This window comes from Chenopodium quinoa, unplaced genomic scaffold (genome assembly GCF_001683475.1).
Source record: "Chenopodium quinoa cultivar QQ74 unplaced genomic scaffold, ASM168347v1, whole genome shotgun sequence".
Taxonomy (NCBI): Eukaryota; Viridiplantae; Streptophyta; class Magnoliopsida; order Caryophyllales; family Amaranthaceae; genus Chenopodium; species Chenopodium quinoa.
Window position 1 is genome coordinate 11,489,166 of NW_018743292.1, and position 17,197 is coordinate 11,506,362.

The 17,197-nt window shown below is 35.6% G+C and overlaps 4 protein-coding genes across 4 annotated transcripts; 1 reads left to right on the plus strand and 3 right to left on the minus strand.

The window, feature by feature from the left end:
* Nucleotides 1-3,121: 3,121 nt before the first annotated feature.
* On the minus strand, nt 3,122-5,516 carry LOC110737039 (aldehyde oxidase GLOX-like). Its single transcript, XM_021917393.1, has one exon. It carries the CDS (start codon nt 4,841-4,843, stop codon nt 3,194-3,196), a length of 1,650 nt encoding a protein of 549 aa, XP_021773085.1. The 5' UTR covers nt 4,844-5,516; the 3' UTR covers nt 3,122-3,193.
* Nucleotides 5,517-5,690: 174 nt separating this feature from the next.
* LOC110737040 (pre-rRNA-processing protein TSR2 homolog) lies at nt 5,691-9,082 on the minus strand. Its single transcript, XM_021917394.1, has 5 exons — nt 8,838-9,082; nt 7,952-8,204; nt 7,588-7,673; nt 7,332-7,439; nt 5,691-6,077 (listed from the first exon to the last, which is right to left on the minus strand). The coding sequence occupies exons 2-5, from the start codon at nt 8,139-8,141 to the stop codon at nt 5,877-5,879; spliced, it is 585 nt and encodes a 194-aa protein (XP_021773086.1). The 5' UTR covers nt 8,142-8,204; nt 8,838-9,082; the 3' UTR covers nt 5,691-5,876.
* A 3,589-nt stretch (nt 9,083-12,671) lies between these two features.
* On the plus strand, nt 12,672-14,004 carry LOC110735960 (late embryogenesis abundant protein 47-like). Its single transcript, XM_021916131.1, has 3 exons — nt 12,672-12,725; nt 12,916-13,212; nt 13,831-14,004. Exons 1-3 carry the CDS (start codon nt 12,672-12,674, stop codon nt 14,002-14,004), a joined length of 525 nt encoding a protein of 174 aa, XP_021771823.1.
* A 316-nt stretch (nt 14,005-14,320) lies between these two features.
* On the minus strand, nt 14,321-17,131 carry LOC110737041 (cysteine-rich receptor-like protein kinase 42). The gene is made up of 6 exons (XM_021917395.1): nt 16,238-17,131; nt 15,932-16,045; nt 15,502-15,843; nt 15,166-15,391; nt 14,751-14,892; nt 14,321-14,655 (listed from the first exon to the last, which is right to left on the minus strand). Exons 1-6 carry the CDS (start codon nt 17,022-17,024, stop codon nt 14,341-14,343), a joined length of 1,926 nt encoding a protein of 641 aa, XP_021773087.1. The 5' UTR covers nt 17,025-17,131; the 3' UTR covers nt 14,321-14,340.
* Nucleotides 17,132-17,197: the final 66 nt, after the last annotated feature.

Below are 17,197 nucleotides of genomic sequence, written 5' to 3' on the forward strand. Positions count from 1 at the left end.
TGTATCAAATACACTGTAGTAATTATTTATGTTACAATCCCATAGTGTTTAAAATATAATTTTAAAATACTTATGTATTTAGTTAATAAAAAGAAAAACGATATCAATTTATCATTAAAATTTTTAAACTTTTTGTCTAATTACTCTACCGTCATTATATTTTAGGTTTCATTTCATTATATACATAAAAAAAATAAAAAAAAATACTATGGTTATGTATTTTGTCCACATGCATTATACAAAATATTTTGTTTTTGAAATTTTGTGTTGAATTATAAACAATAGTGAAATTAATTATCATGCATGGCATGGGACCTAATCTAGTTATACATTTATGCATAACTATGTATTTTTTGTTTAATATTATAGAAATATAAGATAAAAATTACCCATTGCATATAATTATAACAATAACACTAATAAAACAAAAATTAAATTCTCCACCATTCACTAAAAATGAAAAAAATAATTAATCAAATTACCCATGTGCTTATCAAAGTGCGGGACTAAAAGTCGCACGGGTATTGACCTAAATTTTATTGTTATAATGTATTGTGTATAATGAAGTTATTTTATTATGTTCAGTATTGTAATTCATTTCTGTAGTAATAACTAAACGTTGTAATTCGTAATAAAATTTTGTAAAAGTCGTGCATAGTATGGATTTATATTAGTTAAAACTAAAATAACAATCGCTGACATCATCTTTTCTCCTAACTATACACATGGCAAGTTGTGATAGAAAATTTTCCTATCTAAATTATATGTGATGTCATCACTTTATGTAACATTTTTTTAGTTAAAATTTTTGGTCATCTATTTCACTAATCATTTTTTTAATAATTTGAAATTTTAGTGTATTAATTAGTAATTTAGTATCCAAATTCAGTCCAATAACTTTGTAATTGTGACAATATAACGAACTTATTTGTCAAAATCGTGTTGTGCTTATCCTTTCACCGCCAAACCCTCATCTTTCCACCGTTAACCCACTATTTTATAGCTCGCCGGCGGCTGACTGCCGACGAGCCCCCCTTTCCCCAGCATATAATTGTTGTTTTCTTAAGTTTTTTAATTCACAATAGGGCGAATTACAGGTTTGGTCAACCTAGCTAGTGTTGTGGATGGTGGCGTTCACTACGGTTGGTGTAGTATAGGTTTGTTGTTTTGGGGTATATGTTCGCTGTTATTGGGGACATCTCAGTTCTGATTCCGGTGATGGGGAACAATCGATCGAACTGTTTGCTCAAGCTGAGAGGGGGTGCCGAAGCCTGTCTTCTTTCAATTAACAAGGGTCGCGCACAACCAGCATGTGTTCTCCATCAGCGGTTTCTTATTATGGTTCTGTTTTTTCCTTTCTCAATCTAAGCCTTTTCTCTTTCTACTTCCTTTTATTGGGGTTTTAGTTTATGTTGTTGCACTTTGAGTTTTAAGTTGTGTTTTTACTAGTTGTGGTTGTTACTTGTTAGTAGTTCTTTAATTTCAATAGGCTCTCTGAGTTAGAATTTCCAAGTGGTTATTTTGTGTGCTTCCTGCTTGTGGTTGTTTCAAAGGGGGCTCTGTGTTTCTTGTTATGTTTAGCTAGCTTGTAAATCCTAGTTGTCCTTTCCGTTTGGCATCTACTCTGTCGGTTTTTCGGGTTTCGTTGAGGGGTGGTATTTTGAAATGGATATGTGTCCTGCTTTTGCTGAGTTCCATCTTCCTGATGGGTCTAATGACAAGCATGTTGTTCGTATCCTTGATTCCTTAGCTTGTCCTGATGATGTTTTGGTCCGTTCTGAAGTTTTGAAGGAAGAAGGTAATTCCTTGTTCCAAGAACGCAAGTTTAACTTGCTTTTTCCAAGTATGATTTAGCGAGCAAATTGCTTTGTTTTAGTTTACCATCAACTCTGGAGGCTTATGCTATGCTTAGATCTTTAGCCTTTGCTTTAAATCTCAACCTGGCTGCATGTGCCCTGAAATTACAGGAATTTGATAAAGTAATTAAGTTATGTTCATTTGTGTTGAGGTATGATACCTATCATACCAAATGCTTGTTTAGGAGAGCTTTATCTTTTAAGGGGTTAGGCGATCTAAGTTCTGCCAAATTGGACCTTTGCAAGGCAGTTTATTGTGATTCAAAAAATATGGAAGTGATGAATTAACTATAGGAGGTTGAAAGGATTTTAGGTTGTGCCTCTTCTTTAGATCACTCTTTAGGTAGCTCAAAGATTACACCATTTGTTGAAGCTTCTTCTTTAGACTAGCAAGGAGTTTGTGATATGGAGGTCATTCCAGAAGCGTTGCCTAGTGGGGATGACATGGAATGTGATGTGGATTGTCCTGTTACTAGGGTTTCTCCAATGGTGTCAGATGAAAAAGTTTCTAATGGTTTGGAAAGTGAGTCTATTCCAAGGTCAATACAGCGGGATAATGATTTGCATCAGCACCAGTTCCAATCCTGCTGACGTTTTGGTTCATCTCTTCAGATTACTTCTCTAATTTACAGTGTCTTATGCACGTGATGTGCTCAGTTTTTTTCATTCAAGGTCTATGTCAGTTGTGACAATTCGGGTTGTCCCAAGTAAAACTTAAATCTTGACAAAGGTCCCCCTAGGTGAAAAATCCAGGGAAGCAGAGACCTTTATTCCTTCGGTTCCTCCTTTCTGTGGTTCGAAGCACCAAGCGGTTCCCTCTCAAAAGGTCTTGTGTGCTTCTTCTCGGTCATCCACAGTTGATGCAGCTGCAAATCGGGTTTCAGAAGCGTTTGTCAAGGTCCCGACAGTTCAAGTAAGTCCTCCAACAGAAGCTGCTTCTCAAGGGTTGTAGTCTGTCTTCAAAACTCAAGGCTTAGGATTTCGTCTTGCGTGAATCGCCAACGAACTATTTCTCATTCTAGTTTTCTTGTCTTCGGGCATCAAGTAAGATATGTTGTGACAGGGTTTCTGAAGGTTACAAGATGGATCGTGTGGGCAAAAAGCGACGTCCAGCTTCGTCTCTTGATCTGGAATCCAACAAGTTCGCTCGTGAGAAGCATGCTCGCATTGGTCCTTCTTGGGGTTTTGTTTTTTAATGTAGTTTTCGTGTGTGTGGTGTTGTGTTGTGTTGTTTTTCGTTGATAGTTCTCTTTGGTTAAAAAAAAAAAAAAAAAAAAAAAAAAACCTTTCAAAAATGAAAAAAATATCAAGTACATTAACACGAGTTTTCACTAACTTTACTGAATTTTTACCCATATACCAGAACTTGGTATACCGGCATGAACTACATATAACAAATAATACCCGGGAGGTGCAATATTTTTTGTTGAAGGTCCCATAACTCCTACATTAAAAATCCCTAATGAAACTTGAGAAATCCTTAACATTCTCAAAACCACCATCCTTTGATTCATAGCTAGTGAGTGTGTTGTAAACGATGGTGCAATAATGTTAACAGACACAGAATCGTCAGATTGGTATTGTAGCACATTGAAGGTGATTGTAAAAGGTTGTTCATAACCAACTACTTGATCACCGTAGATAATATTAGGTCTCATAGGTGCGTGTTCGGCTGACAAATAAGGCGGTGAATAGGCTTCTATACTTAAATCTGTTGGAAATTCCACATTGCTGAAGTTATAGTAAACATGTGGGTTGCTTCCTCCTACTAAAACTCGTCCATCTGTTAGTAGAATGGCCACGGAATGGTACATTCTAGGCCTTGCTGATGGACTCATGACGAAAAATCTCTGCTCAATTTCATTGTTTGGACGATAAATCAATGGAGTAGTGATTGGATTAGCCGCGTTCTCCCATCCAGCAGTGCCTAATTCTGCCCCGTTTATAATGAGAATATCACTGGTTGGAAGGAGTAACATGTCCCCCATAACACGCGCCATTGGCATGTCCTCCATCTTCCAACCAGGGTTCGCATCAGTGACTATTAAGCGTGCACAATTGTTGTTTGCGCGTACAAAGGACCTATTTGACATTGCTTGTGTGAATGTGCCATGATGTGAGCCACCACATATCATGATCTCAACCTCATTGGGTTTATTCTCGTCTATAGGCAGGAGTACTGAAGAGCCTGAGCTAGGGTAGTTGCGAGGATCTCCATCGGGAATGGGAGGGAACTCCTTGACTAGTTTGTTTTGAATATAGTCAAATGATATAGCGCGAGTGTTGGCAAAAATGAATAAATTACCATTTGGTAATAGGTGCACAAAAGGGTACAAGTTGTTTTCCTCATCATCATGAGTTTCCAAGAGGAAATCAAGCCAAAACGTCGATGAGGAAGAAGAAAATGGGTTAGACGTTCTAGGAAAGAACTCATAATTGAAAACTCTTCTACCACCAATTACTATAACACGACTATCAGGCAAAATTTGATTAGTTGCATACCATCTACGCTCCGATAAGTAACTAGGGTATTCGCTCCAATCACAATCATCTTCTGCACAAGGTGTAATTGTACGTACCGCACGATCACCATCATTATATCCACCAGTTTGAACCAGGGTTCCATCAGGAAGGACAGAGCCCGAAGAGCACCAAGTGTCGGTGTTGACTGTTAATGGTCGGAAGGAATTAGTAGCAATATCGTATAACACCGAGTGAGCTGTGCAATCCATTTGAAGGACAATGTCAGAGGGGTCATGTCGACATCGTCCGTAAGGGAGGGAGATGTTAGAAGGGCCAAAATCAGTTCTATCAAACATTACAACCTTATTGTTGCGCAAAAGTTGCATGTGCATGGCTGATATGCCGATGTTTTCATGCAAGACTTGCCACTCGCCTAGACTTTGAAGGTTTGATAAGGAGCTTTGGCATTTCGCCGGAGAAAAAGAGGCAATAGCCAAGGATAGCAGAAGAAACAAGATGAACATGATGATGGATAGTTGATCGCACAATGTAAGTAATTGAATGTTTGGAAGTCTCTAGTTGAAGAAGTTGGTAGGAAAAAGTTGGAAAATTAGTATGAAAATTAAAAGAATGAACAAATTGTGATCCCTCTATAAACATCACCTCTGAAGGGCGCTAAATCCTTGGATTAAGCTGCTTTGAAGGATAGAGGTAAAGATTGCACCTAATTCAAAGAATATGGTATCAATAAACCTGCTTATTTACAGACCAACATTTCTTTTAATCATCCCCCATTAAATAATCAAGGAACAACCACCCTTCAACAGCAGCTTTTTTTTTTCTTTTTTTTTTTTCTTATAATTATTTTATTTTATTTTATTTTGATAGTAGCAACTAGCAAGGGTTATTATACTCGTATTATATACCTAAAAGATTAACATACATGAACCAGTTTTATACAGGCAAAATACAAATATAGGCTAACGGTTCAACCAGCAAGAATAAGCCATCCAGCATTTTGACTGCCTTATTACAATAATACCATAAGTGGCACCACTGGATGCTTAACACACAAATTTTATGCGGCTTGAATGCTTGATGGTAGAATAGGCCAGACCGATACGTGTCACACTGGAGTGTTGTGGCCTGACCATCTCAACTCTTCATACATAAAAAGCCAGAATTATGTAGTTGTAAGACCTGTAACCAGCCATAAACCACAAAACCCAAGAAATGATATTTGAATGCAATAGATCAGTTTTTTAAGGAAACCAATACCCATTTATTACCAGCAGGTACTACCAGAGATTGAAGCCGCAAAACGTTCACAGCAAAATTATAAAAAAATATTTATTGAAATTACACGACCACTTCCATTTAAACTCAATTATGTTTCAATATCATATTCATATATATCACTTCTCCAATAAACTATATTCCTCAACATGCGTTTGTCATGCAAAATACACAGTTGTGAAAAACTAGTGGATATAATTGGATACAAGAAAAAGAAAAAACCAATGCTTGGGGCTTAGGATGAGATCATTAGGTCCCAAGCTACTTGTTTCGACCTTTACTCTTCCTTGAAACTTTAACCCATCCATCTTCAGCTTCTTCCATCTGCTGGTGTCTGCCATTGTTTTTCTGTATTTCTGTGGGATTAGTACTTGGCAAGGACTCCGGTGTATCTACCATCATATTTGATTCCTCTTCATTCCCCATGCTCTCATCACCTCCTTCATCGCTGTCACTTGCATCCTGTGACATGGCAATTAGCACTTCAGCATGTGCGCATAAAAGTAACACACTTCTGATATCACAGTTCCAAGAATCCTAGATAATTATAATGATAGCTAATACAAGTTCTTTCATCGGATATTATAAGCTTCTGGAAATATACAGGATGAAACATAATTGGGCAAAGATATTGATGTAAAAAAAAAAAAGAGAACTGCCATGAGACAGTGTAAGAGCAATAGTGAAAAACAGTCCAGGAGAAAAAGGCAAAAGTCAGAACACTTCAGGAGAGATAGCAAATGGTCCTAGAGCAGTTATGTGGGTGATAACAGTGACAAGCAGATGTGGTATTGAAGTGGCTATGATTTTGGGTGGGGGGGGGGGGGGGGAAGGGTGGATGGTTAATATAGTGCCCGTGGAGACAGTTTTTATTAGCTCCAGGCTCCAGGTAAGATTATGCTTGATGTATGGAGTGCAAAAATTTCTTTTTAGATGAAAGAGTTGATCGATGTTTTACTTGTTTGATTCTGTTTCATACCCAAAATCAGTGAGCCAAACACCTTCAAAAGCATGTATCTTTTTCAAGATGACGTCAAAGGGAAAATACAATTTTCAAGATGATGCTATAAAACATAGTTCAGTTTACTAAACACTTGGAAACACCTTAATAAATATTGGAATGTTTAAAAACATAGTCAAGTTGCCCAACTTCTAACCTGTAGCCATGATACACTTGTATAAATACTTGTTCAAAGTCGAAAGAATATTCCTGTAGTAGCAAAAGAGAACTAGAGTTTTTGAGGATCCGCCTAGAACTATTTGTCTTCGTATTTTGTTACCTACTAGATTTTAACTTCAAACTTTTGCACTATTAAAGGAGCACTTTACAAATTAGAAGCAGACCTTCTACCGCGGCTGAGCCCGCGTAATCTTTGCTTTATCACTTTACAAATTAGAAGCAGACCTTCTACCGCCTAGAACTATAGTACTTATTCAATGTTGTAACAAAATGATTATTTTTGGAAGAGAAGTTAGTTCAAATCTTGGCCCCTCCAATATTTTTGACCAAGATCCAATACTTTATAAAACTTCATTATTCATGCGAAATGTTTAAAATATCACGCCAACTGCCAAGTACCAATCCAAATGCACAGAATACAAACCACAAACAACAATGCATAACCCAGTTTCCTAAATTCTCTCATGAATGTATTTGTTGCAGTCATCTAGATCCTCACTAACACAGAATAAACAAGATAGAAAAATGTCGATTACCTGTTCTACACGAGGAACAGTAAGTGGTTTTGTTTGCTTTAACTTCTGAATTGATTGATAGTTGCCTACCAAACATTCTTCATACATAGCCATCAACTGATCCGCTACCTACACAATAAAGCCATAACTCCTGATCACAAATCTTAAGCATTTTGATTCGACTCATCCAATTTAGCATGACAATTATGCATGTAATTTAATTGTGAACTTGAAAAAAATAATTGAAATACATTCTATATTGCAATGAAGCAATCACCTCTAGCACATCGTCTTCTGCATCTGTATTCAAAGAATCCAAACCATCCTCTAGCAAATCTTCTAATTCGTCTATGTAAACGGGTTCTGAGTAAAACAAGAAAAAAATGCTCATCAACAACCATACATATAAGTAAATAATCCAGACTTCAGAATCATCAAAATATGTAAAAAAATTTTTTTAAAAAAACCCTCATATTTCAAATTAATCAAGTACTTATCATCTAAATTAAAAGAAAAACATAACCAAATTCCCAAAAAACCAAGCATAGATTGATGTTATTCATATTAATCAGTGATTGAAGTTACCACTTTTAAATTCTTATTAAATTCAGAAATTAAAACGGAAAATTGAAGAAACAAACCTTTGCGATTAGGTTTATGGAAGAAATTGAAGATTCGAGAGGAGAAATCAAGAGCTTTTTGCTGAGAATGAGGGCCTCCCCACTCATTTTGTACAGCCATTTGAAGAGTCCACCATTTTGAGAGAACCAGTGATATTCCTTCTTGAAAGTGTGGAATTGAATCCGCTGATAACGTTTTTATCTCCGCCATTTTCAATTTGGTTAGCTCTCGATTCAGTGGCGTCTCCAGGATTTCCGAAGTGTGTGTTCGAAACTTCGGAAGTTTGGAATCGTAATTAACAAAGGAATAAAAATATAATAATTAAATATTCAGTACATTTTCAATTATTTCAAAATTATTAGTTTGTTTTTTTCAGTTTAGTTGGTTTAATTCAAAACTCAACACATTGCAATTATTTTATATATTTGTGTTATTAGTTCATGAAACAGATTTAAACCATTATTAGCTACTATAACCAATGCTATAATATAACTTACTTTTCCAACAATAGCAAAAAGCTTGCAACTTTCATGTTTTCATAACTTATGAGACTGATACTCATTTGAGTATTCGACATTTCAACAGCAAGACAAAGACTGAAAGACAGCAAAGCATTAAGGGAAAGGCAAGCTCAACACTGGTAGTCGGTCGAGAACTCGAGGCATTAAGGGACTTATAAATTATAATGAAGACAAAACTATAACAAAACACAGTCAAAAGACTCAAAACCAATCTTCAATTTCTAGAGGAAAAATCCCCAAATCGTAATTTAAATTAGCGAATGAAATTCAGCGATTTACCAAAAAAAATCCCCAAATTGTAAAGTAAATTAGCGAAATGAAACATTAAATCAGCGATTTACCAAAAAAAAAAAAACATTAAATTAGCGAAATGAAATTCACTGACCTCACTACGACACTACCTCAATGAAATTCAACGACGTCGCCCCACGTCGGACCGTCGGTGTCGGAGCACCTGATGCCTGGCTGATGACGCGTCGGCTGCGGAGCAGAGCGGCGGACAGAGGGATAGGGATAGGGTTTTACAATTTGGGGGAATGAGGAAGTGTTCTGTGTTGACTCTTGAGTCTTGAGGAAGGAAGGGAAAAAAAGAAAGTGAACCCACAAACTCGTGTTTGATGGGAGGTAAAAAAACCCACTGGGGCTTTATTTCTTGCCATATAGCGCACAAATATTCTATTTAACCCTATTCCGCTTTTTTTTTTTTTTTTTTTTTTATTATAAAAAAGCTTTTTTTTTTTAATTTTTTTCAAAAAATCAGTGGGTTCAATGAACCCACATTTGATCCGTCCCTGTCTCGATTGATGAAGATGAGAGAGAAGAAGGTATAAAGTATAAACCCTAGATTTTGGGTGGATTGATTGATGATTTTACTAAACACTAACGATTTGATTTTCAACTGTTTTCTGTTTTTTTTTTGGGAGAAAGTTGGTCGAAGTTTTATGGACTTTGGTGTAGTGTGTTGTTGCGTGTACATGTCCTGTATTACAAGTTTACAACACATGGCCCAAATGGGAGGAAGTCAAAGTTATGGAAATGTCCGATCGCGTATTGGGAATTCGGGATGGCGGGTATAATTTTACATTCTCTCATATTCTCTGTTGCATACGTTTATCAATTATGTGTGGAGTACATAGGAGAATGTGAATTTAGTTGGGTATGAACCAACAGACCATGGTGACATGGTTCGATTGGACATGAGTTTGCCTTCAACCCACCATGACATGATAACACGTACATAAACCATGATGGGCATCATTTTCAAATCTTGAAATGATCTAAACGAGTTGACTCACGTGTCACAATACAACCCTATCGGGCTATGCATGCATGTGTCCCCTTGAGATCAACATGAACCTGTTTAGACATGACTTTTCTTAGTCCACATCCTTGATCTATGCCAACTCTAAATGTGAGTGGGTGAGGCAACATATGTTTGTAAATGATATATATGATATAAGACAATATTAATTTATAGGGAATCAAACTATATAACTAGATTAGAAAGCTGAAAAATATTAAATGGTCTGACACAAGACACGCTATAAAATTTTTTAACACATTAAATATCATAGCATTAACAATTGAATTTGATGCTACATACGTACGAATAGACAATACTATGGTTGGAACAATGATTGATTAATTATATGATGATGAAATACTAATGTACAAAGTAATTTGGTACTCGTACCTCTTTAAAGATTTACTAAAAAAAAGGAGTATCAACTAAGAAAGGTTATAAAAAGAAAAACTTGAGCCATGATTTGCTTAAGTCCCACATTGAAAAAAGTCAATCATGACTTATGTTTTTCTTTTTATAACCTACCTCAGTTATTACTCCTTGTTTTCAATGTGTAGTTGGTCACATGGTGTAGCCGAGATTACCTAATCGAAGGTTACTCAGTCGATTAGCGCGTTTTCAATTGTATGTTACTCTGATTTTTTGTCTAGATTATTCATCAATTGATTCTCTATGATACAATGGTTAGTGATTATTCAATTTGGGGTTTAAGAAAATGAGCCAAAAACATAGGAAAGATGCTACGTGTTAGAAATGGGCATATCCTTTTGATTATTGGAAATTGAAGAGTGGGTGGAGATTATTTGTATTATGCCTAGTAATATTGATAATGTTTGCTATAGTGGTGCTACTTTGATAATTTTGGAGATAAAAAAACACATCCTAAAATTTGAGGAGAGAGAAAATACTCAATAACTAGCTTCATAGTTTGTACGAGTAATAATCAAAAGGAAGAAGATCTTATTATTTATCATATTGCTATTACTTACATCTTATAATCGCAGCCATCCAATTTTGTCAAATTCAACGGCTATAAGAACAGTCTCATATTAAGAGAAGTTCTCATATTAAGGAGGTTCTCTATATAATTTCACGTAATTTACTAATATATATAAATAATTATATAATTTGTTTCATATAGATTGAACTCCACTGATAAAAAATGCTAGATTTGTCACTGCATAAGAGGTTAGTCAATTAACTAAATTTTCAATTGAGTAACTTTCCATTTTCTTGTAATTAAGGTTCTGCAATGTGTGTTAGTCAAATTATTGCGATTATCGTAATCTATTGAATTTATTATTATGTTTTCTTAACTTATAGCTGTACAAAAGTACTAATAGTTAACTAAATTTTGTTTTAATTTATTTTTGATAAGTATAGACATAAAAAGCAAATATCAAACCAGAAGCAGCACATGTTACAGTCCCGATCGTTCGCATTGCAAATTCTGATGTACTTGTAGTCCGCCATTTTTAATTTTTGTAAACTCAATTTCAAGGTTTGATTTTCAACAATTTAGTAGCTATAAGGAATAGCATTATATAATCCGTAGTACTATTTTTGGAGCGCAAACAAGACATATTCAAACTCTTCTTAAAGACATTATTCTGATCAATCCCATAACAATTTGGGCATATTAACATGGACATGTGCTCTCTTTCTACGAGTAGTTAGCTTGATAATCGAAGCATTCAACTTATTTACAGAGAGGGAGATCGAGCAGAAAAATAAACTGTAAATATTGATTATTAAATTAGTGATACTTTTTAAGTATGAAAATTATACGTGCAATAATTTTTCTTTATTTCAGATTCCTTTTTATATGTATGTATTGAGACTTCCCAAATAAATTTACATACACGGATATTTTCTGTTCATTTAAGATTTTTTTTGCTGAGGAGGAAAAAAAAAAAAAAAAAAAAAAACTAACCTTAGTTCCCAATGACGAGATTAACAAAGGTCATAAGGGTACAATTCCCGAGAAATCCAACGTGTCATTGAAATTCCACTTTCTCTAATAAACCACTAATCAACTTATTATTAAATTGCCAGCAGCACAAAACAAGATACCAGTAGCAAGCAAACTTAGGGTTCGTGCATGTAGTAGTTTATTATGTATGGGTAGTGTGGCTTGTAAAAATTTTATTATTCTAAAATTAATTTATTCTCCATTAGAATAAAATGCTTCTACCTAAAAAATTTCAACCATGTAATTAGATACTACTAATAAATGTGTGAATATGTAGTCAATTGTGAAGGAATAATAGATGCCAAGTGTCATAGCACTTTATAAGTAATGCAACAATTGCGCCCTGCCTTATTTACGATATTCCTCCCATAGTAATGTCTAAAAATATCTACAACATAAGAAAATGTGCAATTCCATTTTAGTGAATTCCATAGTTGAAAACACTAAAATTAATCATGAAAAGTTGAATCATTAAAGAGAAAATTTCTATTTTGGTTTTCCTTACAACAAACATAAATAATTCAATTTAGTTTTGAGATTTTGACAAAAAGATAGAAGAGAGGTAGAATCTTATTGAAAATGAGCCATGAGCAACCACAAAGACCTGGCGAAGACCAACAAGAGTTGAACAAATATGGTGTTGTTTTCTCAACCGTGTTAAACAAATTACCTCAACGGGTTTTTCAGGTCATTTAAATTCTACATTAGCAAAGATATTTCATTTGTCAAAAATAATTATAAAAAAAAAAGTGATTCACAACAAAGATCTTGAAACTTAGATAGTATAGATATGTTTTATGCTTATTATAATGTTATGGTCTACTTATGGATACCTTTAATTAATCCGCGTTGCATTGTCTAAATTAAAATTTCATATTTTTGACATAACATCAAAGTGATAAAATGGATATAGAGCTCATAATTGTAATTTATGTTAATAATTAATGGATGTGCTTAGAGTTGCAGAAAATGTGAAGATTCTTGTTAATGCATTGAGAGTAATTTGAGACACATATACTTGTATAAAGTATATAGTTGAAGCTAGCTATGCTTTTCTTTAATATATTGATGAAAATTTATAGTCAAAATTTATAGAGTTTGACTTGAGAAATAATAACTGCGAACATCTTTGGGGGATGATGGATCTAATAGTAACGTTTTTTTGTGCATAAATGTATGAATTTGCAGGGCGTTTCTGATGGCGAAAGTAGGAGTGACTGTGAAAAAGGGCCAGCAGCAACCCCATCAGCATACAAAGAACTAAGTCCAATAACATTAGGGGTGGCCCTCCAAGCAACAGTATTAACCGCGGGCCAGAAGGCAGTGGATCAAAGTGATGCAGCTGCCATTCAGGCAGCTGAGGTTAGAGCCACTGGCCAAACCAACATCATGCCTGGTGGACTTGCTGCGACTGCTCAATCTGCTGCGCAATTCAATGCTAAGCCCACCACACGGGAGAAGACTACTCTTGCTGATGTTCTCTCGGTAATCTATAAAGACTAGCACATACATATTTGTATTTTGTTCCTGTTCTTGTTTTGGCATATAGGAGACACAAAAATTGGTGAATTTAATTCTATTTTCATAGCATTATTGAAGAGTTTTTAGGCTTCACTAATTTAAATGTATCTACCATTTATGCACTACTACTGTTTTTCATAATTGCATGCTAACTAGATAGGATGCATGACTCAAATGACCAGCTGCACACGGTTGTGTGGCTTCATTGCTTCCCTGTTCCACCATTTCTCTTTGTCTTCACAAACAAACACCAGGACCCCATACATGTTCCTTATTTGGACTAACTAGGTCTTCTGCATGATTAAATGAACGTGTCAAGGGTAAGTAAGCATCCACAATGCTACAAGCTCTACAGGACAAGCAAAAATTTTGAGGATGACAGATATCTAGAGCCATAAAACACAATGAATACATATGCTCAATCTGTCAATTTTTCCATGTTTTGGCAAATGTGCCTCCTTTGCAACAAACGTTAACAAAAAAAGATAGAAAAGACTATATCAAACATAACTTTATGCACCTACACTTGTATAATCTCACTATTCATGATCATCTGACATCTAACATGTTTCCCTATGACAGGAAGCAGCAGCAAAATTACCAAAAGATAGGCCAGTGACAAGGCAAGATGCAGAAGGTGTGATGGGTGCTGAACTCAGAAACAATCCTAACATAAGCACGTACCCTGGTGGAGTTGCGGCTTCTGTGGTGGCAGCTGCCAGGATTAACCAAAGTAATGAGCAGCTTAGCAAATAACTCACCTCCTCTGCATATATGCATTTAGAATTTGCATATCTGCTGATTTAGGACAATATTTCCTGTGTTAATTACATTACATGTGGTTTACATCTCTTTTCCTATTCTATGAACTATTTTTACCTTTAATTATTATCAGTAGTTTTAGATTAGAAATGTTGGAAGTGTTTATTGAACCTGTGAAAGTGTGAAGATGCCAACTAAAGGATTTTGAATGAAGAAACAGTTGTAAATACAGAATTTTTCTAGAGTGTGTACACTGAACCCACAACTAATGATTTAGGATTAGATAGAAACATAGCAGAAGCTTTTGGTATACAAATATGAAACTCACATTTAATTGTTATCATCTTGGTTTTGAATTAAGGGAAGTGAGTCTGACTTAGTGCTTATGTAACACTTATCACTAAAATGGTCGGTACTTTCAAACAAATTGGTATTGAGGAATGGAGGTTGAGTTGGTGTTGGTATCTCGCAATTTTCACTAGTTAGCATGTCAACCACCTGAGCCATGGATGGTCTCAAAGGGACTGAAGCTTGAGTGCAGAGAAGACCTATATGAAGCACTTTTAATACCTCCTCCTGAAACTCGGTACCCAAGTAAGGATCAACACATTCATAGTGTCTGCCTAATCTGTAGAGATTCCAAACCTATAAACAAGAAGAAGGCTCAGTAATATTCACAATGAAGAAACCGAGATCATTATATTAGTTTCATACACAATTTAAGGAGAATTGAGTCATACAGATTGTAGAAGGGATTGTGACTCCTGTATGAAGACGTTCTTCCTACTACTTATTATCTCGAGAACAATTACCCCAAAACTGTAAACATCTGCTTTCTCAGTAAGTTGTCCTCGCACCAAGTACTCTGGAGCCATGTATCCACTGCACCATCAGCAAAATTCCTAACTAGTCATGTCTTAAGAAATATTGAGGAATTTAGGCCTCGTTCTCTCCAACTTAGAACAAAAATTCAGTAAAAAAAATCAGTTATTTCAGTAGACAAATCAGTCTGTTAAAACAATTAGTTCAGTAAAGGAGAAGAGAACCAAGCCGGATATATCTGCAAGTAGAGTAAGAGGCTCCTTAGGAGTTGAAGCAGGAAGTAACTTTTCAATTAAGGAAATATACACAACAGATTGGATTTTGATGACTTACAGTGTGCCAGCAATTCCAGTACTCAGATGACTCCTGCCTGAAGCAATAGACCTCACCAAACCAAAATCTGCAATCTTTGGAATAAAATCTTCGTCAAGAAGAATATTACTGCATTTTATGTCCCTATGTATTATTCGCGTTTGAGTACCACCATGCAGATATGCCAAACCTTCAGCTGTTCCCACAATTATTTGTACTCTTTGCTTCCAATCCAGGCTCTGAGCTCCTGTTCACAGAACAAACATTTAATGAACCAAAAACATCATGCAAGTATGTGCACTTGAAAAGCTTTATGGATTGGAAAAGGGAGAGGGTGGAACCAATATAATATTTTACCAAAGAGATAGTGATCAAGACTCTTCTTAGGAACGAACTCGTAGACCAGGAGACTTTCAGGTCCTTCAATGCTACATCCTAGCAGTTTAACAAGATTCTTGTGTTGAACATGTCTGATTAAGTTTACTTCATTGAAGAACTCATTCGCCCACTGTGTTGTGTTGAAAAACAGTCTCTTAACAGCAATTGCTTGACCATTTGGAAGTGTCCCCTTGAATACAATTCCTGCTCCACCTTGGCCAAGTTTATTCGATAGGTCAAAAAAATTTGTTGCTTCCTCAAGGACTTCATAATTGAAATTTAGACCAACTTTTGCAAATCTTCTGCTGACTTCATTTTCTTCTGTCAATGCATGAAAAGAGTTTTTACGAGGACCTAGTCAGTAAAAAGAAGACAAACCTTATTATTGGACTGCAAAAGATTAGCATACCTTTTTTCCATTTGGAGTATCTTATATAAACCAAATAAGAAGAGAAGGAAAGGAACATGAGCATTGCAGCTGAAGCCAAAATTATGGCAGCTATGTATCCATGTCTGTGCAATCCTGAAAATGAAAGCGTAAAATAAACATTTCAAAGCAATTAAATCGTTCGATGTAACAAAAACAATTACCACATTATATGATTCCTACACAATGCAATGTCTAGAAAAATTATATGCATGCAACATTAGTAAAAGACGATAACGGATAATAACACCAACAATAATATGATGAAATTTGCCAATAAAAGTTTACCATGATGACCTCTGGTATGATTGTGATCACCATAAAACTTGTTAGTTGAATACCTCAGATAACAACCGGCATTAAAACCCCTGCCTTCCCTACTCGGTACACACTGAGTGACCTGTTCACTTGCCTTGTTTAAGCAAGCCTTACACCCAGTAGCACTGACGGTCTTCCAACACTGAGCCAACGCGTACAACTTGTTCATTCTTTTCCTATCATTAACCTCAGCCACTCCAAATCCACCATTTTTCAATCCTTTTTCCATCGCCTCATCGATGACAGTCCTCACACTCTTAGCAAACTCAGACCTCTGATTTACATCCACCTTACCATTGTTTGTGCTGCAATTTCTACCATTCAACTTGGGGTTCAAGGGTTCTTCATAAAAACTATAGTTATCATATCTAAGGAAACACCCGTCCAAGAAAAGGGAAGCAGAAACCGAAGGGATACAAGTTGGGAGCCTAGTACGACTAGCAGCAAAGCAAAGTTGACAATCAGTTTGAGAAAGGTCTTCATAGCACTGAATTAGGCCAAACATAGGTGACTTTACATTCGAAGAGTTTGTTGAAAAAGAAGCCCAGCTTTGAGTATTTATCTTTTGAGCAAGATTGTACATATCCTCAACAAATTTAGGAATGAACTGAGAGTATGTTTGCTCTCTGTACGTCCCACAGTAAAGCCGGGTTTGCGAGGCTCGAGGATCAGCATGATAGTGAGGGAAGAGGGACAGGTAGAACAAGAAAAAGAGCTGCAAAGGTAGACATGCAGAAAATGTGTATATAATCTGCATGTCAGCAAAGTTATTGGTTATGTTGTGCTGAAAGTTTTACTTCTGATTGTTGTGTGATCAACTGTAAGGATTTCGCTGATGTCTACATTATATGGCTTATGATTTACAATAAGCTTAAAGACAGTCAATTTTAACCGCAAAATTAGAACGTAATAACGACGGGAGTTTGAAAT